Below are 27,365 nucleotides of genomic sequence, written 5' to 3'. Positions count from 1 at the left end.
TCACCTGGCTTCCAAAGCACCTCTGTCTGACCCCCACATTCACCAGGGGCTGCTTCACCTCCTTGCTGGGGCCCTCTTCCTCTCCTGGACCTGCACACAGCAAGGCTCCAGGTTCCCCTATCTATCCAGCCTCACTAGATGACTGCCCTCACTTTGGAAGTTTTATATACCAGCCTGGGCCCCTCCCTTGAGCCTCAGATATTCAACTATCTACCTGACATTTTCACATGGATATCCAACACGCACCTGAAACTTCAACCTTGACTCCACTTCATGGCAACCCCCTCAAGAAAAACCGCTCTTCAATCTTCCCCACAGAGAAAATGACAACTCCGTTCTCCCACTGCTCAGACCAAACCTTCAGGGCCCATGTCCCCACCAGCCAGTACAGTCAGGCACGGCATGCCTGTTTTCTGGCACTGCTTACTCTTCTCTTTACAGTTCATCCGTTTAACTACCCTCTCCCACACCAGAATGTGAGCACCATGAGGGCAGAGACTGGGCCTGTGTCACAATGAATTCCTATCTAAAGCAGTCCCCTACAAAGCAGACCCTCAATAAATCTGCTGAAGGAAGGTTTTCAAACTGAGTTAATACAAGCAAATTCATCACCACCTATCGCGTAAGCACCCACCACATCTCAGATCACGCCCCAGTGTTTTCCTCTCTTTGACAGGTCTAATTCCTCTTCTTGATTCCTATAAAGACGTTCAAATTCTCCCACATTAGGATGCAGGAAGTGGAAAACCTGTCCCATCCTTCCTCTGCACTTTACCCATCCCCACCCCCACCCCCCCACAGCCAAGCATCTCATCTGACAGCCTCCACTTCCATGTTAGGGACACCCAGGACCCTGACCTCAGCTACATAATGCAGTGCACACCTTATACAGACGAATCTCAAACTCAAATGCCTTCAACAACACACACTGTCAGACAACAGGCCTCTAAGAACAGAGATCAACTAGAAACTAGACTCCACTTGAACCAATTTAAATGCAGTGAAAACACCACAGGCAATCAAAACACACTTGTGAATCTTATTTTTGAGGAAAACACAGAGCTTGTCTAAAACAAACCCAGAATCACTCTCCATCTTTCTGACTCTGCTATAACCACTCTACCCAACAGAAAGGCCTCCTGACCAGCCTCAACGCTTCAGTTCTCACCACCCTACAATTAATCTCCTGCACGGCAATCAAAGGGACCATCAAACATAAGCCAGGTACCATACCCTTCCTGAAAACTTCGATGAGCCACCTCATCTTCCACATGTCCCAGCCTCCTGCACCTGTTCCTGTAACACCCAAGCACATCCCTGCCCTGGAGCCTAGAATATTCCTTGAGATGTCTGCACAGCTAGCTCCTTCCCAACATTCACCTCAATTCAAATGTCACTTTCTAAAAGAGGCGATCCCTTATCATTAAGTGAAACCTAGCCCCATAGTCCATCACAGTCATTTTACTTTCTGCTAGACTGATGACTGCCTTTTTGTATTTGTCTGTCTTCTTCCACTAAAAAGATTTCTCCTAAGAGCAGAAGCCTTCCCTATCCATCCATCACACTTTAAAATCCTGACCAAGTCATCCAGGTAGGCTCCTCAAATCTAGTCTTGTAGCTACTAAGTTACGCATTTACAAACATATTTAACACTTCAAAATATACATTAACTCTTTAAGAGTGATCTCAGCTTAGAAGGAAACAAATCCAAGAAAATTGAGATATTAAGCAAAGGTCATTCATACAACAATCACTATCAAACAGAAACCGTGAAAGACAACTTTGTTTGGCTGCATGAAGCAAAGCAACAGTAAATAAGGTGGTTGCCCGCAGGAAGCTAACAATCCACTCCGATACAGTGTTAAGTGTAGAAGAGCTTTGCTGCGGGTGCAAGAGTAATACCATCCAAGGGAAGATTCCTCCAGATGTAATCTAATGCCCAGTCTCTCTTTTCCAGAACAGGATTACACTTATTCTAAGCCATCCTAAAGCTTTCCTAGAAGAGAATCTCCTAATTTCCATCTGTACTGCATTACCAAGCCCCCGTCTCACCTTAAACCAAATCAGTACTAACCAGCCACCTTTGAGATTTTTCTGGATATTTCCCTAAAGCAATAACTTCAAAACTTTTTGCTCGAGTTTACTAATACTTAATTGCTTTCAAGACTAGATACATACAATATCATGGGCTGCAGCTGTGGACCAGAAATCTACGAGCAAAAAAATATCAGCTGTGGGGAAAAAGCAAAGCCAAACTTCCCCAAACTTCTAAGATACTCTTTATCATTAGATAGGCACTTTAGCATAGCAGTTTTCAAAGCTTACCTTAAAGTTTGCCCTAAAAACTGAAGTCCGGAGAAAAAGTTGATCTTAGAGCAGGAAAAGCTCCAGTCGAGTGACCTCAAAATGCTAACAGCGAGTGAAAACACAGTCATAAAAACAGCTGTCCTCCAGGCGACTGCCTCGAAAGGGACCTCATGCCTCGGGGAACAAAGCCTGCCGTCGGGAGAAAACAAAAGTAGAGCTACCTCAAACACTGTCTCCCTTCCCGTTTTTCCGTGAAACGACTCGCACGAAGCCAGGAGCCACTGGGACACGGCCTCATCCGCTGAACCGCAGCGCGTAACCCGCGCCTGGCCCGGCCAGTGAGCGGGGGCCGTCGTGTGGAGAGGGGGGCGGGACCAGGCCCCGAACAAGAAAACCTCGTTCCGGAGGCCCCACTCTTACGGCAGCCCGAATCGCCCTCCCCGACCAACTACCCCTCACCGAGCGCACAACGCCAGCCGCTGCAGCCCAGCCGGCTGAAGGTCCGCTGAGGAACCGGTCAGGCGTCCGTGGTGGGGTAGGGGGGATGGGGGGGTGGTCCCGACAGCGCGCGTACGCGCGTCCCCTCACGGTTGCCGGCCGTACCGCGCGCCCCTCCGATTTACGTCGGTTCGCGGCACGAGCCGAGGGGCGGGGACTCCGAGCCGGCTTTGGATTGGGTGGCGCGAAGGGGCGAGCCCGCTGATTCGGTGAGGGTGAGCGTCCGGATTTGAAGCGGGAAGCCGCGCCCGGCGCAGGGGCGCGGCGCCTGCCTTACCTGTAGCCAGAGCACCGGCACTGTGCGCAGAGACCTACTTCGGGTGGACAGGACAACTGACACACCCCGAGTTCGGGTCGGAAGTGTTGGCATTGTCCCTACGGGAGCAGACACTGACGTGTGTGGCCAACTGCCTCACGTTTACACCTAGAGCGCTCCCGTTAGAAGTCTTATGGGCGCGCGCTACACTGAGTCGCCTGTGTGGGGCAGTAAGGTTGGTCCCAGGTGGAGAGGGACAAGATGAGACGGTCTGTCCCTAATTGCCTTCCTCCGTCTCCGTTCTCCTTAGGTCACGAATCCCATCACCAAAGCCTGCTCAGCATAAGGCCCTATTTTACAGAAACCACTCCTTTCACTTTCCTTTATCCCAGGATTTATTGCATATAGTTCCTCTAACAAATTTAACTCCTTAACTTTATCCAATTCAACGGTTGTTGAATGCTGACAGGCACAGCACACTTCGGACTTTAACAGGCTCTACTCCTAATTTTAGCCTGGTGGGAAAAAGACATCCGCTTACAACTTGACCTTCTACCTCCTCTAAAGTACTGCTCAGTGTGACCCTCCATGGATGCCCTTTTCACTTTTTTGTCTCTACCTTTGGAAACGCTGTATCTCTCTGTGCAGAGAATAAAACACCCACCCTTCCTTCTGTTGATCACACAAAGACCACTCTCTCCTATACTTAATTGCCTCCTTGCACACCTTGTCACTCATCCCATGTTTTCTGGCTTGGCCCTGAACACTACTTGCACACTTGTTTTAATCAGGACTGGCCTGTCAAATTCAGCGACGTCTCCACAGTTCTCTTGCCATCTCCTTGAAACCTGTCCTTGGCATTCAACTACCCCTAATTCTACCTGTGTCCACAATGAACAAAGTTTAAATGGAGAAAAATCTCAAGAGTTTCTCAATCTTGGAAAAATAAACCAAAGACTTAGCTCTAAGAGCTGAAAAGACGCTACCTGAGAGTAAAAAGCAACCCTTTGTCTACACCACACACTAGAAGTGAACTGCTGGACTGTGTCCATGTGACAGACTGTCACCCACCCTGAATCCCTCAGACCCAACTCACTGTCCTTCCATCATAAAGATCAAGTGACCAGAGCTCTCCCCCATGCCACCAAGCAACCTGACCATAACAAAGAACTATGCTCAAAGTATGTACAGGAAAAGAGCCCAGACTCTGATGCCAAACTGCCTAAATCTCAGTGCTCTCACTTCCTAGCTGTGCAGCCTGCATGTGGCCTCATCTGTAAAATGGGGATCATCAGCGCACTTGCCTCAGAGGACTGCTGTGAGGATCAAGTCACTTAACGTGCACCCAGAAGAGCACTGGCACGTGGAAAGCACTCAGGCAACATTAGCTGTTATCTGACCAGCTGAAAGGGAAGAGTAGACCCCCCAGTGAATTTCAAAGCTGTAATTCCAGGTAGAGCTTGAAGCAGCCCCACAGCAGGGATTCAGTTAAGAAAGGTGGATGTCTCACACCCCCTTTACCAACTGCACCTCAACACCAAGATCCAGCACCTTCTAGAGTGTGAACACAAGGTATGTGTGCAGATTCATCTCCCCCTAGCTCCCCAAATGCACCTTATTCTTTCAGTGGATTAACACTTAATCCTCTTGCCTCTTCTATTTGGGCCATCACCCTGGACTCCACCCTCCTCCACTTTAAGTATTCCAACCTGTCAAAATCCCACATCCCTTCCAAATCCTGCTGACTCACATATAAATCCCTTTCTTTAATGCCTCCTGTACCATTCAACCTTTACTGTGAAGCTAAATCTTTATTACTGTTTGTAAATTCTGTAAATGCCTTCTCCTACTAGAATGAATGTGTACGGATTATCTCTTTTTTTACATATCCCAAAGTGTTGGCACAGTGTCTTGCACACAGAAGATGCCCGATATTCACTAAATTATCCCAGACTGCTTTCCTGGTGGCTCAGATGGTAAAGAATCCACCTTCAATGCAGGAAACCTGGGTTCAATCCCAGGGTCAGGAAGAGGCCCTGGAGAATGGAATGGCAACCCACTCCAGCATTCATGCCTGGAGAATCACTTGGAGAGAGGAGCCTGGGAGGCCCAGTCCATGGGTCGCAAAGAGTTGGACACGACTGAGCAACTAACACTTAACGTTTCACTCCAGATACCTCTATAATGATTGAAATCTAACTTGAATTCTTAATTCTGAGTTAGATCCAGACTTAAAGTGAGACCTCTTGCTTTGAAACAAGTAAGTCGATTAGTCTAAAGTAAGTCCTTTAACAGAAGGAAGACTTCACCTTAAATTAAAGCATAATGGACCTTATTTATCCTTGCATGTGGAAAAGCTCTTGGGGTTTAAGAGGAGAGTGTCTATTGATAGGAAAGTGTCTTAGAAAATTAGATTTTAAGTTATACATTTATAACAGCTCTACCATCAATGTGTGATTAGCTGACAGGCACATGAAATGCTGTTCAAATAGTCTAAGTAGACATCTGTTGGATCTAGATGTTAGTCTACATACTAACTTTCTACCTTCTAAATTAATGCCACGATCATCCCTCAGTTTCTGACTGTTGGGATTTTTTTTAGCAATGTGATATTTTAGGAGATATAAGCTTTACAAACCATCAAATAGAATACATTCTATTTTTATAAGGCAACAGATTCATATATTTAAAAATATATTTTATTAAATAATCTACTTGGAGAATAATTACAAAAGCTTTAAACAGTAATTCCAAGTAGTGAAAGGCAGTTTTCTTTAAAAGAAAAAAAAGACCAAACAGTCTTATTATGTTTTGCTGCTTTATACACAGGAATGATTTATTTTACAAACTAGTCAGTTGCAACATTAGCCTGAAAAATCAAAAACAGTTCTTAATATGTCTCAAAGGCAAGATGAACTTTATAATATGCTTTCACATTAACCAGTATGACAAACCATAAGAAACTTAACACCATAACAGTTCAAAATAAAATGTACAGAACAGGCACTTTGAAGTCAACCATTTGTGTGTAACTCACAGTTAATGTTGTGTGTACACGTCTCATTATTTCATCAAAGGTTATCAACCAATAGAACAAATATTCCTTTGATGCAAAAGCACAAACACATTTAGGTTCCAAACACCATGTTCTGGTTGTAATACATGCAAGACACGCCCTAAATTAGAAACATCTTCTGAAAGAAAAACAAAAAGCCAGGAATGAAAGCATTTACAAGCACTTGAATAAGGCCTTTAAGTGTTAAATCAGTGTTTTTTAAACCCCTTCATTCTCAGGTAAGGGATTAAGAGGCCGAGAGAGAGATCGTCTGCGAGGGTGAGGATACTGGAGACTGGCAGTGTCAGCATCGCAAGAGTGCTCTACCAGAGGAGGAGGAGGAGGAGGAGGAAGGAGCTGGGCATAACTGGACCATCTCGATCCAGCCCGTGGGGAATCCAGAGGGGGAAAGAAATACCTGAAACAATGAAGACAGGAACAAAACACCAAAACAAAACAAAAACAACAGAGAGAAAAAAAAAAAAAAAAAAAAAACAGAAGAAAAAGAGAAAAGTAGTAAATACAAAGAGAACCAAAGAGGGGAAAACACATGCTAGAAAAAAAAGCTTTAGTATATTCATGCCAAAACTAACAGAACATAACAGCAAAATCAAGACCCTTACTCAAATCAGGCTTGCTTAAGTAAGTATAGAAACTTGAAAAAAGAAATAGAATCTGTTTAACTTAAAATGTTAAAAAAAAAATCTTCAGTATGAATGTTACAAAAGAAGACATTATATAATTTAAAACATTTTCTAATCTCTCAGAAACATACTGATGCTATCCTGAAATTTACATATCACATAAGCTTTTCTTTAAGCAATGCTTCCCCTCTAGCAACAGCAGTTTTAGTGCACACATGACTCTCGGGACCAATTCAGGGAGACGTTCACATGGTATGGCCAGCTACTGCAACATACTTTCCAAGAAACATAGTCTTTGAACACACTTAGATGTTTTTCTGCAAAAACCTTTGATTAGTACAAAATGTTGATAAATAAAAGGGCTCAAAAATATGTTCTACTGTTAGCCTACTATAACTTACCCGTAATACTTTAGCATTTTCTCAAAAAAAGATTTATAGCTCTGTCATCAGAGGATATGAACTAAATGAAGCAGCCAACAAAATTAAGAAAATTCTGGGACATGGAACCTGGAGGTTTAACATGCATGCACAATTTTAGCAAAGCTTTATCTGCTTCTTATAATATATTTCCAAATTTTGACTTGAAGGAAACCTTAAGCCATGAAATCACACCTTAAAAATATACAAGCACATATTAGAAATATTTACCTCTTTAGTGAATATAAACTGAAAACTTACAACGATGTTTTCATTTTACTACCAAAATAAAAATGAAGCAATACCAAATGTTGTCTGGCTACAAACTGTACAGTCAAGTTACTGTCACTACTATTTCTCTCACTCTTTCACTAATAATAGTTTAAACATTTCAAAGAAATAACAGTTATACTGAATAGTATCATGTATAAACCAATTCTACAAAAAGTAAACAAATTAGCACTCAAAACAATCTTTATGAAAAATACTTATTCAGTCCTCAAATTGAAATTATAAAAATTCATTTTGCCTACTGTTTTAGAAAATAAAAGACAGAAGTCTATATACATTCTCCAGATGGAATAGTGATATTTTCCCTCCTCCCAACTACTGAGGATGGTAACAATCTTTTAATTTTAAAACCCGTGAGTTTCAGAAACATTTCAAAAAATTGTTTTGGTGACAGTGTCTCAACAAAAAGCCTCTCAATTTATATTTCAAAAATTTTAAATAAGTGTCAATAAACTGGCTAGTACAAAAAAAATGATATACACTGTATTTTTAAAGGCCTTTTGGATTGCGTTTAGTAGTAAGCAGGCTGCTGGTGTATCTTGGGAGAGGTCAAACGGCGCTGGGGAAGGGGAAAAGGAGTTCGCTTTCCATTCCTGTGTGCATGCAACAAGCAGCAAAACAGCAAAGTTACTCCAGTTAGCTGGTACTCAGCTGTGCTTTCTGTTAAAGGACATAATACAAATGGAGAAGGGAAAATGCATCACAGATCTAACACACATGGTTATTTGCACAATAAGAACACAGATCAAAACTTCAAAGCTCTTTACAAAAAAAATATGCAGTACAGGCAGCAACCAAACACTAGATTTAAAAAAAAAAAAAAAAAGAATTAACACTAGTATCTTCTGCTTCATGAAATAATTTTGGTACCTGAAGTTGTTTTTATGCAAATACTTAAAAATCAAAAAGCAGGACTTCTTTACAAAAATATAATAATATAAAAATAGGAAATTTAAAATACAATTCTCTTAAATTGACAAAAGAACCATTACAGTATAGTTTGTTAAGGCTGTGCGTTAAATTTTCCTTAATAGTATTCCAAATTATTCACAGACATGTTAAAATAATTTTACCTTACAAATTCATATTTGAAATTTGAATATGAAAACAAAGGATGACTCTAATGACATCAAACATGCTTTGCGAAGCTAAAATATACTAAAAATTCTAAAAATCAATTCAATTTACCATTTCCTCTTACAATCTACATGAAAGTTTTAAACACACACACAAAAAAACACAACTCACTCTTCTACAGCCTTAGTTCATGTGTTTTATATACAATTTTAGTTTAACCTGACTCAAAGGCTACCCTCCCAGCACTAACGACACTGACTCCTCTGGATTACGAGCCCCAGCGCTGTCCCACACTTCCTCTTCATCTCGCTACTTCCCAGTTACAGATGTCCCTGGTAGACCACTAAGTATGACAATATCATAACCTACCTGTAAATATTATGACCAAGTAATAAACCAAATACAGAGATACTAAAGTGCTTTCTCTTCTAGTGTCACAATTATGTGCGAATTTCTTGATTCAATCTAAAAACCCACAAAATAACACACCTTCAGTATGGCTACCTGAATGATTTAAAAAGAAGATAATTGCTAGTTTTCTCACAAAACAGCCTACCTGCCAGCAGAAGATCCATTTAGTGAATTCTGAAGACTTGGGATATTTGAACCTACGGACGGATTTGAGTTTCCCTGCTGAGAACTCCCATTGACAGGGCTCCCATTACCTTTCAGAATGCCAGTACACTTCCAGTTGTCCATATAGTTAGCTGGAAGGAAAGTGGTCAACACATCAACATGACTAACAACTATGTTCCAGTGCACAAATCTACAATTAAAGAAATAAGAGAGACCTACGGGCTATGCATCTCTTAGGATTAATGGCAAAGACTTTTTTTTAATGAAACATTAAATATTTAATGAAACATTAAATATTAGGTATTTAATAAAATATCTCAATTTTAACAATTATTTTTTGAAGTTTTTTAAAGAATTACTAATTTAAAAAACAAAACTTTCACCACTCCTTTACTTACAAGATACATATTGACAGATGTAAGCTACCACATTATCACATTATCATCAAAATAAATTCTGTCTTCATTACAATGAATTTCAGGTATGATGTGTGGGTAACAAAGTCACATTCTCAGTTAAGCAAGTGTAAGTCACATGAGTATCTAATGTCCCCATGGATGTAGGTAACAGAACCTGTGGGGTCTGAGTGGCTTATCCAGCTTGGCCAAATGGTTTGGATGCAAAACTGGTCACTAAAAACACCGAGCCCAGGAAACCCAAGTAGGGAGCCTGCTGGGTGGAGTGGGGCTGTCCTGACTAAAGTCCAGAGGTAGACAGGGCAACAGAGACCCTGAGGCCTGGCTGGTTCTACCACAGCCAAAAGCTGACCCAGGGAGACTCAGTCAAACTGCATTTTGGGAACGGCCACTTCTCAGGGGAAGGGAACTGGGCTGTAATCACATCCTCAGAAAGGGATGCTGCCAACTAGAGTGGTGCACAGACCATGGCACCCTTGCCCAGTGGATAAACATCCATGGAGAAGAGCAGACCACAACACCCACAGTGTCAAATGTCCACAGTGCCTTCTCTCTGCTTGGCATTTGTAAAACTTTTAGAATCACTGGCCTCAAGATTCTCTAACTTTGGGGAGCTGTAGAGAAGTGAGGAAGACCCTAAATTTTCTTTTAAGTGCTAATTGGCTAAAGCAGTTCAATCAAGAGATGACCGTATCCTGAGTCTGTAGAGAACTCATACAAGTTACACCCATAGCAAATGGTATCTTTGGAGGTAGTGTATATTCTGTCACAATTAGTTCTACTTTATTCCACACGGAAATGTAATTCAATTAGTCAATCACTGCTATGAACTAGGTAAAATGATAGAGATTCAAAACAATATGAGACATTAATTTAAAAGTAACCATAGACATTTTTTTCAAAATATTTCAGAGTTTACATTTCTAAGGGAAAATTCTAAAGTAGCAACATACAGCAACAATTCTTCCACTGAACTATTACCTTTCCACAACCTCACACAGCCATCGTCTCCTGAAGATGCCAGCACTGTTCCTGTTATATTCCAACTCACTCGCCAGACCTGAGAATTATGATTATCAAACTGAGCCACGATATGGATTTCAAATTTTGTTGGCCCACCAGAGGAAGTAAGTTCTTTCCTGTTAATAATAATAAAAAAAAAATTCCTAAGGAATTCTGAGTATGGACACACACATACACTCATAGACTCTCATTGTTCTAAATAATAACAATGGTCTCACATACATGCCACCAGAAGGTCATATCCATATCCACCCCCGACCTCTGTAACAGCTTACTGAGAGTTGGGCCAAGCCACTTTCATTTGACTCCCCAGTACCTGGCATGATCCTACCGCATAAAAGATACTCAGCGACTAAAGAGGATTTTATTCCCCACAAAATGCTGAAGAATAAGAGAGATGAAAATGATTACTTTTTAAAAAGAAAAGTAGTAGGAAGAATAAGAAAAGGGAAGAAAGAAGGGAAAAAAAGAAAAAGAACTGAGGTTCAGAACTCCAAAATTAAAGCTAAATAAGTTATTCACAAGAATGTCTCAGTGCTAATTTTCCCTAAGTAGACTGCCACCTCTCATTCCTTCAAACATGTATAGCATCCAATTTTTTTCAGAAGATCTAATTCATTTTTAGTATCTGCCTAAATAAAACACAACTAAGCAAACATCTCTCTCTCTTTACTCTCCCCATTCCCTAAAGTCATATATTGATAGATAAAATGTTCATTAAGAATCTATTATTCAGATCATTCTTGCCTCTACACTTTCCTCCACAAATGCAAATAAAGCAAAAGGTAAGAGAATTTTCAAAGTAGTTGTTTCAGAAACTCACCTCACAGGCTTTAATGTAAAAATTCTCACGTCTTTGGTTGCTATGGCAAGAATGTGGAAAGATCGTCCCAAGTTGGGAGCAAAGGCGATATCATGGACAGGGTCTGTGACAGTCAGGAGAGTTTCAGCTTTTGCATATTTCCTAATGAAAAAACAATTTACCTTAAAATTATCATAAATGAAAATTTTTAAAAGCCATATGTCTAGGTATCTCCATTATTCCATCTTGCTCATATGTAGTAGTGTTCACCTCTGCTGTGTGCAGTACGTCACAGCACCAACCTCCAGGAATTGAAACTGTGACCTAAGGAAAGGGGCATTTGCAGATATAATTAAGGATCTCAGGGTGACAGAGAACAGACATTAGAGGAGAAGCCATGTTAAGACCAGGCAGAGACTATAGTTATGCTGCTCAGCCAAGGAACTCCTGGAGCCTCCAAAAGCTGGAAGAGACAAGGAAAGAGTATGAAGGCAGCAAGCCTTGACAATAAATACCTTGATCTCAGATTTCCAGCCTCCAGAAGTATGAGAATAAACTTCTGATTTAAGCCACCAATTTGTAGTAATTTGTTTCGGGAGCCCTAGGAAAGTAATATAACCTCCCAGGTTTCTTCTTTCAATTTTCTTAAGTTTAGCTTCAAACAGAGTTTACGAAAAATTAGAATGAGATCTTGCTTTGTTAGCTATTAATATCTTTTTTAAGAAAAAGGGTACCTGAATTTCCTAAGATTTGAGTGTAAAGAAAAAAGTTGAGCTAATAACAGGAAGAACTGAATTTTTTTAAGTGATGATAAAGGAAGCTATACCAGAGCTACCCTGGTGGCTAAGTCTTAAAAAATCCGCATGCCAATGCAGGATACAGCGGTTGAACCTCTGATCCAGGAAAAGTCTCACATGCCACGGAACAACTGAGGCCCATGCATCACAACTACTGAGCCTGTGCTCTAGAGCCTGAGAGCCGCAACTACAGAAGCCTGCTTACCCTACAGCTCGGGACTCTGCAAAAAGAGAAAAGCTACTGCAATGAGAAGTCCACCCACTGCAACTAGACAGTACCCCCCACTTGTTGCAACTAGAGAAAAGCTTGAGCAGCAACAAAGACCCAGCACAACCAAAAGCAATAAATAAATAAATAAATAAAATTAAGGAAAAAAAAAAATCTCTAAAAAAGGGAAGCTATACCAAAGTCTATTTCCACATCTCAGGAAGAGTTAAACGACCATCTGATCCTGTTACCCTCCAATTCGGAAGTCTTTTAACAGCTTCAGAATACCCTTAAGATAAAGACTGGACACTAAGCAGGAGGTCTTGAAGACATAAGCCCTGCGGGTTTCCCACCACATGGTCTCCCTTTGACCCATTATGTTCCAACCACAGTGAGATTACACTGGCTCACTCTCTCCACCTAGAAAGTTGCACTGTCTCTGTCTGGCCAACTTCTACTCATTCTACCGTCTTTCTTGAATGAATCTTCCAGTTTATAAAACTCATCACCATTTTGCATTTTTTTGTTTTCCGTGCATGATGGTACATACTGGGAGACCAATTTTACCTTTTCCTCTACATCACTCTGGAGAAGGGAAATGGCACCCCACTCCAGTACTCTGGCCTGGGCGGAGGAGCCTGGTAGGCTACGGTCCATGGGGTCGCTAAGAGTAGGACACGATTGAGCGACTTCACTTTCACTTTTCATTTTCCTGCCTTGGAGAAAGAAATGGCAACCCACTCCAGTATTCTTGCCTGGAGAATCCCAGGGACAGAGGAGCCTGGTGGGCTGCCATCTATGGGGTCGCACAGATTCGGACACGACTGAAGTGACTTAGGAGCAGCAGCAGCAGCAGCTACATCACTCAATTTAGTTATTACCAGAACAGAGAACTTAGTATATCATAGGAAATCAGTAAATATGACAAATAATGCATAACTGAATTAATGAATAAAGAAATAACATTTTAAAAAATTAAATGCAATTCATAACAATAACTAAACCAAAGTACTACTGACCTGGTGTTTTCATTATATTCGAAAATCTGAACCTTGGCCATTGCATTTGGACTACTGTCATCACTTCCTACAGCAATCATGGGAGCATGAGCACGAGAGCTGGAAAGGAATAGAAAAATGTGTTTTCTCAATTATAACATCAACACACATATAGTTCAGAGAATTAAAAACTCATCCAGCAGCTGTGCAACCCACCGGTCAGCTGTGGACTAGACCCCTGCTATGCCCAGTGCTGCACTCCCAGGAAGGGTACCCCAGAGGTCTCATCTTGGGGACCAAGGACACCAGCCTTTCACCATATTTCTACCACATTTTCTTATGGCTGAGATAGAAAGTAGTCCTTTTCCCCAAAGAAAAGGCTTCAAGCATTCAATTGATTAAAAAAAAAAAAAAAACCACTTAAGAGATCTTAGAATTTTTCTTCCTAAAAATATCTGGTCATTAACTATTACATGAAAAGTAACTTTATGGTGACCAAATTCATGGCAAAAAAATTTTTTACATGCTTTGCACAAAAAGAATCCCATCCCAATGGAGGAGGAAAGCAGAAAAGACCATCCCTAGGAAGGCATGCCTATCATTCTTTAAGTCTCCACACTCATTTGTAGCCAACTACATTTTTAAAAGGCAAAAGATAAGCAATAAAAGAATGAACTCTGAGGTGAACTCTAGGTTAATTTTTTTTTTCCATTTCTATGTCTAATTACCTAGATATTGATTTCCCTTGCCTCCCACATTCAGATTAAGTAATACCTCTATGAAAGTGACATAGAGGTACTATTTAACCTTGATGTTTAAAGATTGTTTAGTCTTGATGTTGTGATCTGCCAGTCTCATAAAGCTGAAAACAAAATGTAATTAAAAAAAATTTAGGTCTTTATTACTAAAGCTTCTGATAACCAGATCAAATCACCTAATATAAGGAAAATACCAAATAAACTGTAAAGTGCTATAGTGACAAAATAAAATGACAAGTTATATACTATAATTCTTGGCTATTTGAAGGGGTGTAAATTACAGTAGTTTCTCACAAGATTTTCTTCTTTCAGTGTTCCACAGATTATTCTTTCACAATGTTAAATATCTGAGCAAGGACAAGTACATTTACAATAATAAATTCTAAAATCACTGAAAATATAAATCGTTTGTTAAATATTCTAAAAAATAAATTCTAAAACATCCAGATAGCAACCTGAATTGAGGATTACCTCATTTGTATATTTAGAAAAAAAAGGATCACACTTAAACCATCTGCCAAATATGGCTCATAACTAAACAGTGAGCAAAACCATCCAACTCTCTGAATATGGGAGACTGATCATCTGCAACTCCTTTCTATACCTCCATGAAGAGATGAAAGAATACACTGTAAGAGTGCAGAAATCAGAATATGCCATCAGAAATCAAGAAATCTGGAGGAATATATAAGAGTCTATTGTATTATTACTATATTTGAAATCTTTTCTAATAAATAAAAAATACCTGGAAACATCCTGGTTAAATTTTAGAATTCCATTATCTTAAACCATACAAAGCAATTCCAGGAGGTTTAATGATTTAAGAGTGAAAGTAAAAGTGGCTCAGTTGTGTCTGACTCTTTGCGACCCTCATGGACTACACAGTTCATGGAATTCTCCAGGCCAGAATACTGGAGTGGGTAGCCTTTCCCTTCTCCAGGGGATATTTCCAACCCAGGGCTCGAACCCAGGTCTCCTGCATTGCAAGGCAGATTCTTTACCAGCTGAGCCAGAAGGGAAGGCAAACCCAAAAACCTTTCAGAAGACACTTGATAACATCAAGGTGGGAAAGAATTTCTCAAATAAAAAAAAATAAAAGCACAACAACATAAAAGACTTAAATGTGGCCATATTAAAATTCAGACTTTCTGCAATCAAAAGTCACTGTATTGTCAAAATGGACAAACCCCAAACTCACAGAATATACTTGCTTCTCAAAATAGTAATAAGATAAAATCCTAAAACTTTCCAGAAAGAATAGGCTCCCTACAAAAGATCCAGTATCAGACTGACCACACACTTCCCACCAACTAAAATTTAAAAGATTCAAGAATCCTTTAAAATCTCTGCAATTCTTACATTTTGAACTTAACCAAAGTTCTAGAGCTAGCCAAACTACAATTAAGCATGGAGTAAAACTAAGACATTTTTAGGTGTTCTCGAGTTTATAGTTTGCCATCAACCCCTATGGAGGGAAAAAAAAGAGTTACTTTAAGAGCTGCGTGACCAAAGGAAAACAAAAAATCCAAAGACAACTCATGATATGAAAACTGTGACACCTAAATATAACCCGAAGTAAAGGAATCAATAACGAGAAAAGAGCACCTGTCAAAGTCAATGTCACATTATTCTGTGAACTACAGCTATGAAAACAGATTAATCTGTGTCTAGAATGAATACTATCTAGTCTTACAAATTCAGTTGCTACTTAATATTTTGAATCAATTTATAATCAAAAGATAAAAGTACTTTTATGTGTACTAAATGTTTACAAAACATAAAGACAAATACTATAAATCTTGTCACTATACAAGCAGTGTAACAAAACATTAGGAAATCAGAGAGTGAGTGTGTGACAGAAGCAAAAAAGAACTAATTTCCTCTTTTTTTAAAAGAGAGGTGAGTCAACATACAGTCTGAAAATTGATAAATCACTAAGTGGAGAAGTATTTTAATTATGACAATTACATACAACTGAAGAACAACAAATAAAATATCTTGTCACATCTTCACAAACAGAAAGCTTTCTTAATGTGCTAAAGTCATCTTTCACAGAGTGAGTATAAATTCTGTTTAAAGATAACATGGCAAGACCCAGAGGCACAAGGAAACCACTTAAAATAGTGACAGTCTTAGAATCACACTCTGTGCAGCAAGGAAAGGAGTAAGATAGGACTAGATGCACTAAGACAAAGGAAAACACACATGATGGGGGGACCTCCTTGCTGGTCGAGTGGTTAAGAATCTACCGTCAAAAGCAGGTGACGTGGGTTTGATCCCCAGTCGGGAAACAAAGATCTCACAAGCCAAGTGGCAACTAAGCCTGGGCACCACAAGTACTGAGCCCACACACCTCAACTACAGAGCCCCTGTCCTCTGGAGCCTACATGTCACAACTAGAAAGAAGCCCCCGCACTGCAACGAAAGCTCTCTCGTGCTGCAACTAAGATCCGACATAATCAAAAAGAATTTTAAACTAGAATTTTTTTTTAAAAGCCCACAATGTATTTGTAAGTGTAAGAAGCAAACTGCAAAAAAGGAAAATGTTAGACCTATACACGTCTGTGTGTTTTGGGTCCACTTGTACAGGATAGCATATACCTGGGTGTGTTTGTGTATATATATCTGTGTGTTTACAAAGGCAGTAAATATTTACTTGTATATACATGGGAAAAGTTCAGAAAGTGCACCAGAATGTTTACAGTGGCTAGCTTCTTCTATGGAGTAGAAATAGAGGGATAAGAGACATGACAGGGTGGAGAAAAGAGAATTATTATTCTACATAATATATATTTTTAAAAATAGATAAGACCACTTAAGAAAAGCATATTCAAAAAAATAAAGCATCTGATGCTAAGTGTAATGATTACTAGGCTTCTATCACCTACCTTGAAGGGTTCCACGAAATACAACTACAGCTGAGTTTGCATGATATCTCATGCTGCAGAGACCACTGGCTGAGATTCATGACATCTGGAGCCTCGTAGATTCTAACTATCCCATCTGCTGAACATGTTGCTAACATGAGACCCATATGCTTAGGAGCAAATTTCACATCGGTAACAGACGTTCTGCTGTCCACCAGCGTTGTCCTCTTTACCTGAAAAAAAAAAAAAAAAAAAGTAAATTACACACAAAAAGAAAGGATGTCAGAGTGAAAGAACACAGGCTCTGAATCACAGAGATCCGTTGCCACTTCCTCAGAAAATTGTACAACCTTGAAAAGACACTCAAAACCTGGGGAGGCCTCAATTTCCTCCAAAGGACTTGGCAAAACACCATGTACACAAGCTCACAATCAGTGACCTATAATCAGCTGCTCCTTTAATGCAGAAGTAAGAAGACCTTGTGAAGCCTAACTTTATTAAATTAGATAAATTCTTTCTTCTTAAGCAGTGTGTGTGCACTAAATCAGTTGTGTCTGACTCTTTGCAATCCTATGAATTGTAGCCCACCAGGCTCCTCTGTCCATGGGATTCTCTAGGCAAGAATACTGGAATGGGTTTGCCATGTCCTCTTCCAAGGGATCTTCCCAACTTTGGACTGAACCCAAGTCTCTTACATCTCCTGCACTGGCAGGTGGGTTCTTTACTACTAGCACCCCCTGGGAAGCCCTTAGGCAGATAGGAGAAAAGCAGAAAATGTTAGAATTTTCATATGGGCAGTTTTGTCATGCAAAGCAGGCTGCAAACTGCCTTAAGATCCTTTAACAGCAAAAAGGACGGAGTACAACTTCTCCCGTCAAGTCTAAGTGCTGGTTAACCCTGCTTGGATCAAGAGTATCCACTTTTAAAAGAAGGCATGCAGCAGAGACCAAGAGAATGGTAGGAAGCTGGTGTTCTGGAAATTAGGGAACCCCAGCATGGCAGATACCAACCAGCTACTGCCCGGCTCCTACATGAGCTGACTTTTGACTGAAACTGTCAACAAAAATTTAGAAATCAACAGCTTACTGTCTATAGTTTTGGGACCCAACTCCTGTAAGTTGGGTTTAGGAATGGTAGCAATTACAGGATTATAATATAAATAATTAATATAACACAAATGCTGAAACACTAAATACAAATCATTAAGTTTGAAGAAAAAAATCCTTCATATTGCCACCACTCTCCAAATACACTTGATTTTTGACAAGGATGCCGAAGACCATTCTATAGGGAAAAGACAATCTTCTCAATGAAAGGTGCTCAGAAAACTGGACACTGAAGTGCAAAAGAGTTACGATAGATACCTGCCTTATGTCACATACAAACATTAACTTTATGAGTCAAAGGCCTAAACATAAGCACTTAACTATAAAACTCTTAAAAGAAAATTCTGGCCAGTCTCCATGACAATGGATTTGGCAATGACTTATGATACGAGAAACACAAGGAAACAAAAGAAAAACTAAACTATACTTCATGAAATCCTTGCACACAACCCTTGCACACTCTATCAAGAGACTGGAGAGGCAACTTAACAGAATGAGAAAGAAGATTTGGAAATCACATATCCGTTAAGGAAATAAAGTACATAAAGTTCGGTCAAAAGAACACGAAGCCAAAACCTGTCCAAACTCAGGATGGGCCCATGTCACACGCCACACAGATCCACTGTGTGTCTGAGGAATCAAAAAAAGAAAAAAAGGAAAAAGAGGAGTTTACTCATTTTTCACACATATAAGATGTCACTTGAAGACCTACAACTCAACAACAAAAAATGGACAAAGGACCTGATTAGACATTTCCCTAAAGAAGTAAAAGGGTTCTGGTAACAATTTCAATTCTGGAGAGGGGTTGGGGGCTAATCCTCACACCCACAGACAATTCTGACACCAGAAGGGTGTCCAAGGAGAATTCAACTCAGTTTTGACACTAACTACCTGTAGATAGCATCAGATTTTGGGGCGCAGAGTTCAGTCCCACAAGATCGTCATTCTTCAGGTACCAGTCCAAAACCAGGGTGTTACCTGTGCTTCTCACTGCCTGCTGTAACTCAGGAACAGTCACATGGAAGAGACCCAAGGGGTACAGTCAGGGACAGGCGCAGAGCCCCCACGCTCCTGCCAGCACCAGGTCCCCAGATCTCCACCAGCCCAGGAGCCTCCAAACCCCATCCTTTAGGGTTTTTATGGAGGCCTCATTACATAGGCATGAATGACTAACTCACTGGCTAATGGTGATCAGTCAATCCACAGCCCTCTCCCCTCCCTGTAGGTCAGAGGGGTGGGACTGAAAGTCTCACTTCCCCAAAGTGTCCTCAGAAAGATCACTGCTCTTCCGATGCTCTGGCTTCCACCCACCCACCCACAGCTAATAAATGTCTCACCCAGTGGCTCTGTCCACGCAGTTTATCATTTGATTCTCCTACTATTTCTTCCCAGACAGCAGCTGTTCGGTCAAAAGAACAGGAAGCCAAAACCTGTCCAAACTCAGGATGGGCCCATGTCACACGCCACACAGATCCACTGTGTGTCTGAGGAATCAAAAAAAGAAAAAAAGGAAAAAGAGGAGTTTACTCATTTTTCACACATATAAGATGTCACTTGAAGAAATAGAATACAGATATTTTTACCTCAACAAATGGAAAAAAGCTGCTCAATTTAACATTTAAAAATTTAACTTCTAGGGAATTTCCTGGTGGTCCAGTGGTTAGAATGCCACACTCCACCACAGGGGGCACGGGTTCAATCTCTGGTTGGGAAACTAAGACCCTGCATGCCATGCAGCATGGCCAAAATAAAACAAGATAAATTCTAGAACTTTTAACTTAGAAGATACTTCATCTTTAGGATTACAGCTCTTCTGGAGTCAAGTTCTTCTAACATTTTATGAATTAAAAAAAAAAACCCTTCTGGATAAAGTTGACCTTTTCCAATGCTACTAACAGAGACCTGGTTCAGAGTTTAACCTAACAAAGCTTTTAAACAGAGATTCTATCAGTCCATTATTTTTTTTCACTTGCACATTGCTTCTATAGGGAACATCCACCTAATAAGTAAGATTAATCAAAATGATATGCTTCAAAAGCCTGACAGTATAAGAAACCATAGCAACAAAATGTTTAAAATGATTCTGATGTCTGGCTAGGAAAAGAGGCAATGAGAGGACAAATACAGAGAAGCCTAAATCTCCATATTGTGAGGGAATAATTTAAAGCTCAATAGCACTATCTTTATATATGAAAAACATCAAATTACTATTATTCAACTCTTTATGTTGACCAAGAAAAAAAAGGCAGAAAAGTCTTAAAGCATTTCACATCAAGAGAATTGTCTGTGCTTTCCAATAAAAATACTATATGACCACAAGCACCAGTCCACCCATGATGCTCACAAAATCTGTTTCAGGCTTCCGTGTATCTAACACTTTTTGTACACTCAATCTCAGAACACTTTCATAATTCAATAATTTCTACATGGTAACAATGTCATCATCCAACGGTAAACTCTGCATCTTTTTTTTGGCTGCTGGCATGTGGGATTTTCATTCCCTGACCAGGGATTGAAACTGTGCCCCCTGCAGTGGAAACAGAGTCTTAACCACTGGACCACCAGGGAAGTCCCTGCACCCTTATTTTTATCCTCTGTTCTGTCCAACCTTTTTATTTCACTTTTCTTACTTATATAGGCTATTTAGTCAAAGATGTACTAGCGCAGTGAGACTCTGCTAAATATTAGCTTCCAGGTAAAGCATGATCTAACTAAAGAACAAGGACTGCACAAAGGATTCATCACAATAAAAAGCAAACAAATATCAATTAGTAAGCAAAATAGGGTATATCTTTTGTCATATTTGTTTTGTTGCTGTATTTATGTTTTAAAACATACCTAAGTTACTAATGAAACCTGTTAATTATAAAGCAAAAATACAAGCCTCCTTTTGAAGTGATAAAAATAAGTTTTACAACTAGATACAGGAAGCAATTATACAATATTGTGAATGCAATAAATGCATTTACATTTGTTTACTTGAAATGGTGAACTTTGTGTTGACTCTCACCACAATTTAAGAAATGGGAGGGGAGAACAAAAGATTTCCATAGACACTTCATCATAGATGGTAAATAAGTGACAAACATGCACATGAAAATGCTATCAACACCGGGTTAGTTATTAAAGGCATACAAACCAAGATCCAATGAGACACACTGTACACCCACCAAGATGGCTACTAACATCATCAAAACGACAGACTGGAACCCTCATACATTGCTGTTGGGAACATACAATGGTTTAGGCACTTTGGAAAATGGTCTGGCAGTTTTCAAAAAAGTTAAAAGTATACACAGTCTGATGGAAAATTATGTGGCTCAAAAATAGCCTGGAGTTAAAAACTCCCCTCCAGGTCCTCCCCACCATTCTATGCAAAACAAAGAACTCTCTCACCTGAAGGAAAAAATGGAATTTAAGGTTGATTACGCCCAGCTCCCAGCTGGTCCAGCCTCTGGCCGATCTCCAAAATGCCTATATATACTTACTCTCTTCTTAAGTGCAGCAGCTCGCTAATCTGACTGCTGCCCCTTCTTGCCTCATTAAAGGTGATCTGTTCCTGTGAAGTGCTGCTCTCGTTCTTTTTCTGAACCTCGCCTTCTCTAACTCCCTTACCTTACACAGTCCAGCAATTCTACTCCTAGATATGTAAAAGAATAAAAAATGTCCACACAAAGACTTGTATGGCATGTTCATAACAGCATTCATAATCGTCAAAAACTAAAAACAAACAAATGTCCATCGAATAGTCAATGAGTAAGTAAAATGTGGCTTTATCTATACAATGGACTACTACTCAGCTTTACAAAGGATCAAACCACTGATTCATACCACAACATGGATGAACCTCAAAAACAAGCTAAGGAAAGCAAGTAGAAACAAGTAACTACATACTATAGAATTCCATTTATATGAAATGTCTAGAGAAAGTAAAACTTTATAAACAGAAAACAGTTCAGTGGTTACCTGGGGCATAAGAAGGGAAAGATGATTAACTCCCAAGCTGCCACAAGGGAAATTTCAGGGTTGATGATAAAAGTGTTCTAAAACTAGATTGTGGCAGAGCTGCCAACTGTGTAAACTTACTAACATTCATTGAACTGTACATTTAAAATCGACAATTCTTAAGATATGTAAAACTCTACCTGAGTACAGCAATTTTTTAAAGCAAAAAATAAAGCTATATACAAAACATCACAACTATTAAAAAATATGTAAAGGAAAAAGAAAGACATACTGAGATGCTAAAAACAATTAGGTTAAAATGCTACAGAATTTCAAACTCGTACTTTCAAATTTTCTGAAGCACATTTGCTACTTTAATAGTGGAAAAAAAGTAAAAGGTATAAATTTTATAATTCTCAAAACTGAACACAAAGTCACTAATGCTACCCTACAGTAAGTGTTTCAATTTTTTAAAATCACCATAAAAATAAATACTAACCTTCCAGCTAGCAGTGCAATGCCATTCCCCACTTTCACTTTTATCCCAGACCTGTAAGAAAAAAGATATTTTATACCAAGAATTTCTAAAATTAATTGAGTCAGTGAGGACAAAGGAGGGAAACATAAATTCACAAAAGATAAAATCAGTAAGTAAACATTCATTCATTCAACCAAATATTTACTGAGGACTGAGGACATGTCAGTCAAGGAACCTTCGCTCCAATAGTTAATGGAAATGATAACAGTGCCACTCAAGTCGGGCACTTACGGTGCTGCTGCCCTATAAAGTCACTGGGCCAATATTGACCACTCCCCCCAGGGGAAACAGGTGCAATTCACAGGAGCCTCTGGTCACAATGTATTTATCAACCAACCTATCAATAACCTTGTTTTACCTGTGTATGTTTGCAAACACCTTATTTTGTATACATTATTGATTCACTATCACTGAACACGGAAAAGATCCTGATGGTGGGAAAAGACTGAAGGCAGGAGAAGGGAAGGACAGGGGACGAGATGGTTGGATGGCATCACTGACTCAATGGACATGAGTTTTAGCAAGCCCCAGGAGTTGGTGAAGGACAGGGAAGTCTGGCGCACTGCAGTCCATGAGGTCACAAAAAGTCGGATGCAACTGAGTGACTGAACTGAAATCACACCAACACTGTAACTCACATCTGAATGAAGCTCCCCTAACACACACATTTTTGGGAAGGCACTCACAGACTTCTTGCTGTGGGACACGCAGCACAACACTTGAGGACCACTTCAGCCAGTGAAATTCACCAACAAAAAGAATGAAAATGTGAAAAATGTGGCACCAAACACACACTCAGAAGGGCGCTTGTTTACACTATGAAAGCCTGAATGAAAGGCAGAGTGTCACCTGTCCAACCTCAGCTGGGAACACAACCTGGACAACTCCAATTTTTCTGCCACCTGGTCATGTCTACAAATAACCATGAGCGTTGCTTTGGGGGTTACAAATAAACTTTATAGAATAAGCAAATTCACAAATACAAAACTTGCAAATAACGAGACTTAACTGTACATGTAAGTCAAAGACAAAACACTGAACCTTCATACCAACAAAAAATAGACATTACAATAACATGACGTTTTTTTAAATGTAATATGTCCCCCAAATAAATCAATTTTTTAAAATGTAATGATAAAACAGTATTGTGGCTCCTCAAAAAACTTCAAACAGGACTTCCCCGGTGGATAGAATTTGCCTGCCAACGCCAAGCCCACTTTCTAGAGTTGATGACCCACAACTACTGAAGCCTGCGTGACCTAGAGCCCATCCTCCACAAGGAGAAACGCCACTAATGAGAAGCCTCGAGCACCGCAAGGAAGAATAGCCCCCGCTCTCCTAAACTAGAGAAAGCCCAAGAACAGCAACACATAGATAAAAATTATTAAAATTTTTTCAAATAAAAGTAGAATTGCCATGTGCTTCAGCAATTCCACTTCTGGGTCTGCACCCAGCTGAATGCAGGGTCTCAAAGCTATACTTGTTTACCCACATTCACAGCAGCATTGTTCACAACTAAAATGTAGAAGGAACCAAACTCCACCAACAGATGAGTGATATGTAAAATGTGGTATATGCAGATACATATACTTAGCCTCTTTAAAAGTTTTTGGATTATTTAAACGCTTCCTTTCTCAGAAAGGAAATTATGACAAATGCTACAACACGTATGAACTTCAAAACATTAAGTTAAGTGAAATCAGCCAGTCACAAAAAAGACAAATTCTGTACGATCCCACTTGTATGAGGCCACTGGAGTAGCCAAATTCAGAGACAGAAAGTACAAGGGCGGGGACCAGGGTTGGACGCTTCAGGGATCGGTGAGTCATGCTTAATACGGACAGTGCAAAGTGAGGATGGCGGTGACCGATGCAAAAATACAAACATACTTAATAAAAACGGTTAAGGTGGTAAATTTTGTTACCTGTAGTTCCCTACAATAACGAAAACACTAAAGAAAAAACCGCAATGATAATGCCCGACACGGACAACTATCACACTGATACTCTTCAACGGCAGCTGTAAAACAGTACAAACTTCAAAAAGACAATCTACCAAGTACTCTCAAGAGCTTTTAAAATACTCATTAATTTCTCTACTGGAATGAGCCTAAGGAAAACTTCCAAAAACATAAAAAACGGGATTAACGACGACTTTTCACTGCAACACCTCGACAGACAAAAACTCCGCACACGGGACAATCCTCTAGAAATAGCTCTAAGCGGATAAGGAAACCTACTCGGTTAACGGACGCCAATTATCGCGACGGTCACGTGGCCGCGGAGGGCGGAGAGAAAACCCGGGCCTCGCCACAGACCCGTCAGCGAGGGCCGCGCAGTCGCGGCCCGGCTGTGAGAACATGGAGGGAGAGAGCCCAATCCGACGGGCGTCCGCGGAGCGCGGAGGGTCAGCGCCCCCGGTCCTGAGTCCCGCCGACCACCGCCGAGCGAGACCTCCCCTACCCACAAGGCGCTCCAGACCCAGCCTGGAGCCCAGGGCAAGCCTGGCCGACCGGCGCGCCCTGCTTCTCCCGCAGCGGGAGCGCGCCCGCCGCCGTGACGCACGCACGCACGCAGACAACCGCTGAGAGGCGGCCCGGGCGGCAGTGACCCCACAATACCGGGGAGGAGGGCGCCCGCCTGCCAGGCCGCCGGGCCTCGTGCCCGGCAAGGCGCCTCAAGTCCGGAGCAGTCCCCTCTCCACGCGCCCCTCGCTCGGACAGCGGGCCGCGCAAGGTCCCGCTTGCTTCCAGGCTCGGCCCGCACCTTGACGCTCTGGTCGCTGGAGCAGGTGGCCATCCGCCGCCCATGGAAGTCGAAAGACACATCATGGATGAGATCCTTGTGGTCCGCCGCGATACTGCGCGCCACGAACATGGCTGCGCCGGGCCCCTCCTGCCTCCGACACGGCGGCGCGGCGGCGCGCGGACCGCAGCCCACCCGGACCCGGCGCCGGGGCGCGCACGGCGGTGCTTCCCGCGTGCTGCTCGGGCGCCCCGGGCTGCGCCCGCCCCGCCCCCTGGCCCGTCATACCCCGCGGGGCCCCGCCCCCTAGCCCGTCATACCCCGCGGGACCCCGCCCCCTGCCCGTCACACCCCGTAAGGCTCCGCTCCCGGTCCGCCATACCCGTCAAGGCCGGGCTGCCTGTCAAACACGGCACGGCGAGGGCCGCGTAGTTACTCTGTCGCCCGGCTGCGGCGCAGTCTGTGCCCTGAAGTGAAGTGAAGTAAAAGCCGCTCAGTCGTGTCCGACTTTTTGCGACCCCATGCACTATACAGTCCATGGAATTCTCCAGGCCAGAATACTGGAGTGGGTAGCCTTTCTCTCTTTCAGGGAATCTTCCCAATCCAGGGATCGAACCCAGGTCTCCCCGCATTGCGGGCGGATTCTTTACCAGCTGAGCCACAAGGAGAGCCCGTCTGTGCCCTAAGGGGACTTAAGCAGCTCTCTGTCGAAGTGTGGAGATTAGGGGAATATGAAGGTTAAGACTGTCATCTGCAAGCCTCGGCCCTAAGTCAATCTCATCGCGTTGGGGCGTGTGTCCCCGGGAGACGGGCCGGGCCCCGGCAGTGGGCGCAGAGAGTAGCGGTGCGTAAGGAGCCTGTGTCCAAGACGTGCGATGTGGCGGGGGCGTGGCCCCGGCAGTCCCCGTCCCCCCAGGATCTGCAGAAATGGCTTGGCCTTGCTGGAAACGCCTTCACTTGCCTTTCCCCTCCCGCTAAAAATGGTAAGATTTTATTGGTACTTTAAGAGGACACATACATGTGACAGTGTGGACTGTGGCCCGGTACGTCGAGGGCAAACCCCCAAATCCGTGAGTTGCCGGTATAACTGAGAACTACTGTAACTGCTCTAAGGTCAAAGACACTCATTGCCAGAGAAAGTACTCACAAAAGTCATAAAAACAGAGTGACAGCCTTACAGTCAACGTCACACTTGACCCAGTTTACAGACCCAAAAACCCTTGAATAAAGAGGAGGCCAGATCACCTTGAGGAAAGACCCTACTGTGCTGCCAAAAATACACACTGAATCTTCCAGCCTTCCCTCACGGGACCGGGGCCTTTTACCACGGTGATTATGCTTTGGGGAAAAGGAAATAATTAGACTTTTCAAGAATTCTGAACACGCAGCTCCAAACTGACCCTGATTTCAGGAGACCCAAAACATCACTGTGATCCACCAGTCAGAGCAGGCCTTGAGGAGGTCAGCTGACCAGAGGTTTTCCGGCTCAGGTGTGTCTCACAGTGGGTCCTCAAAGCCATCCTGTGGTTATTTCCCTGGTTCTGGAATGTGGTTGGGGTAGGCATACTCGGCAACAGGCAGAATCCTCAAGTTGGTTCCCTGACCTATGGAAGGAGGGCTATATGCTGGGAAAGGTCAAGTGGACGCCACTAGAGCTGCCCCTGCTGAGGAGAGTAGGGAGCCAGAAACAATACTGCAGAGCTTACTGCCACCAATAACGGCTTGAAGGATGCAGGGCTGGTGGCACCCACCACATCCCAGTGCTGCTTGCCTCTGGCCTGTGCAGAAGGCAGCTGGGTCTTGGAGAATAATGGTGGGTTATTGTATACTTATGCAGGCATTCACTGCAACTGCCCTTGCTATTACAGATGTCGTTTCATTGCTCAAGCTGATTAACTCATCCCATGGGAGCTGGTTCACAGCCGTTGGGTCTGACAGATGCATTTCCTCAATACTTGCTAATTAAGATTTCCACCAGAAACAGTTTGCTTTTAGCAGGCTTGGCTAGCAATGCACTTTCACAGTTGTCCTGGTCTGCTT

The 27,365-nt window shown here is 41.8% G+C and overlaps 3 protein-coding genes across 7 annotated transcripts in view; 1 reads left to right on the top strand and 2 right to left on the bottom strand.

Moving 5' to 3' along the window:
- The window catches only part of CEP192 (centrosomal protein 192), a 74,217-nt gene extending 71,312 nt beyond the window's left edge, over positions 1-2,905 (bottom strand). For all 4 annotated transcript variants that reach the window (XM_055559087.1, XM_055559089.1, XM_055559090.1 and 1 more), the window contains exons 1-2: positions 2,767-2,905; positions 2,326-2,496 (exon numbers count right to left, since the gene is read on the bottom strand). In XM_055559087.1, the coding sequence (XP_055415062.1) occupies positions 2,326-2,435 (110 nt within the window). In that variant the 5' untranslated portion in view covers positions 2,436-2,496; positions 2,767-2,905. The remainder of the gene's footprint in view (positions 1-2,325; positions 2,497-2,766) is intronic.
- PTPN2 (protein tyrosine phosphatase non-receptor type 2) overlaps positions 1-27,365 on the top strand; it is a 129,555-nt gene that overhangs the window by 6,490 nt on the left and 95,700 nt on the right. The gene's annotated exons all lie outside the window — the stretch shown is intronic.
- On the bottom strand, positions 5,743-25,597 carry SEH1L (SEH1 like nucleoporin). 2 transcript variants are annotated; one of them, XM_055559095.1, is made up of 9 exons: positions 25,347-25,597; positions 22,543-22,593; positions 19,436-19,582; positions 17,014-17,225; positions 13,389-13,487; positions 11,386-11,526; positions 10,521-10,678; positions 9,104-9,254; positions 5,743-8,130 (listed from the first exon to the last, which is right to left on the bottom strand). In XM_055559095.1, the coding sequence occupies exons 1-9, from the start codon at positions 25,455-25,457 to the stop codon at positions 8,118-8,120; spliced, it is 1,083 nt and encodes a 360-aa protein (XP_055415070.1). In that variant the 5' UTR covers positions 25,458-25,597; the 3' UTR covers positions 5,743-8,117. The 2 variants fall into 2 exon arrangements, with proteins under 2 accessions (XP_055415070.1, XP_055415071.1); XM_055559096.1 differs by lacking the exon at positions 19,436-19,582.

Source organism: Bubalus kerabau, chromosome 21, assembly GCF_029407905.1.
Source record: "Bubalus kerabau isolate K-KA32 ecotype Philippines breed swamp buffalo chromosome 21, PCC_UOA_SB_1v2, whole genome shotgun sequence".
NCBI classification, from domain to species: Eukaryota; Metazoa; Chordata; class Mammalia; order Artiodactyla; family Bovidae; genus Bubalus; species Bubalus kerabau.
The sequence above is the reverse complement of the archived record's forward strand: the minus strand, read 5'-3'. Positions and strand labels throughout refer to the sequence as shown.

Bases quoted from the DNA above. Each gene is read 5' to 3' on its own strand.
- SEH1L (XM_055559095.1), bottom strand. From the start codon at position 25,457: ATGTTCGTGGCGCGCAGTATCGCGGCGGACCACAAGGATCTCATCCAT. The intron at 22,594-25,346 runs GTGCGGGCCGAG...TTTTTCTTACAG, and splicing joins CCAGCGACCAGAGCGTCAAG to GTCTGGGATAAAAGTGAAAG. The intron at 11,527-13,388 runs GTCAGTAGTACT...TTTTTTCATTAG, and splicing joins GAATATAATGAAAACACCAG to GAAATATGCAAAAGCTGAAA.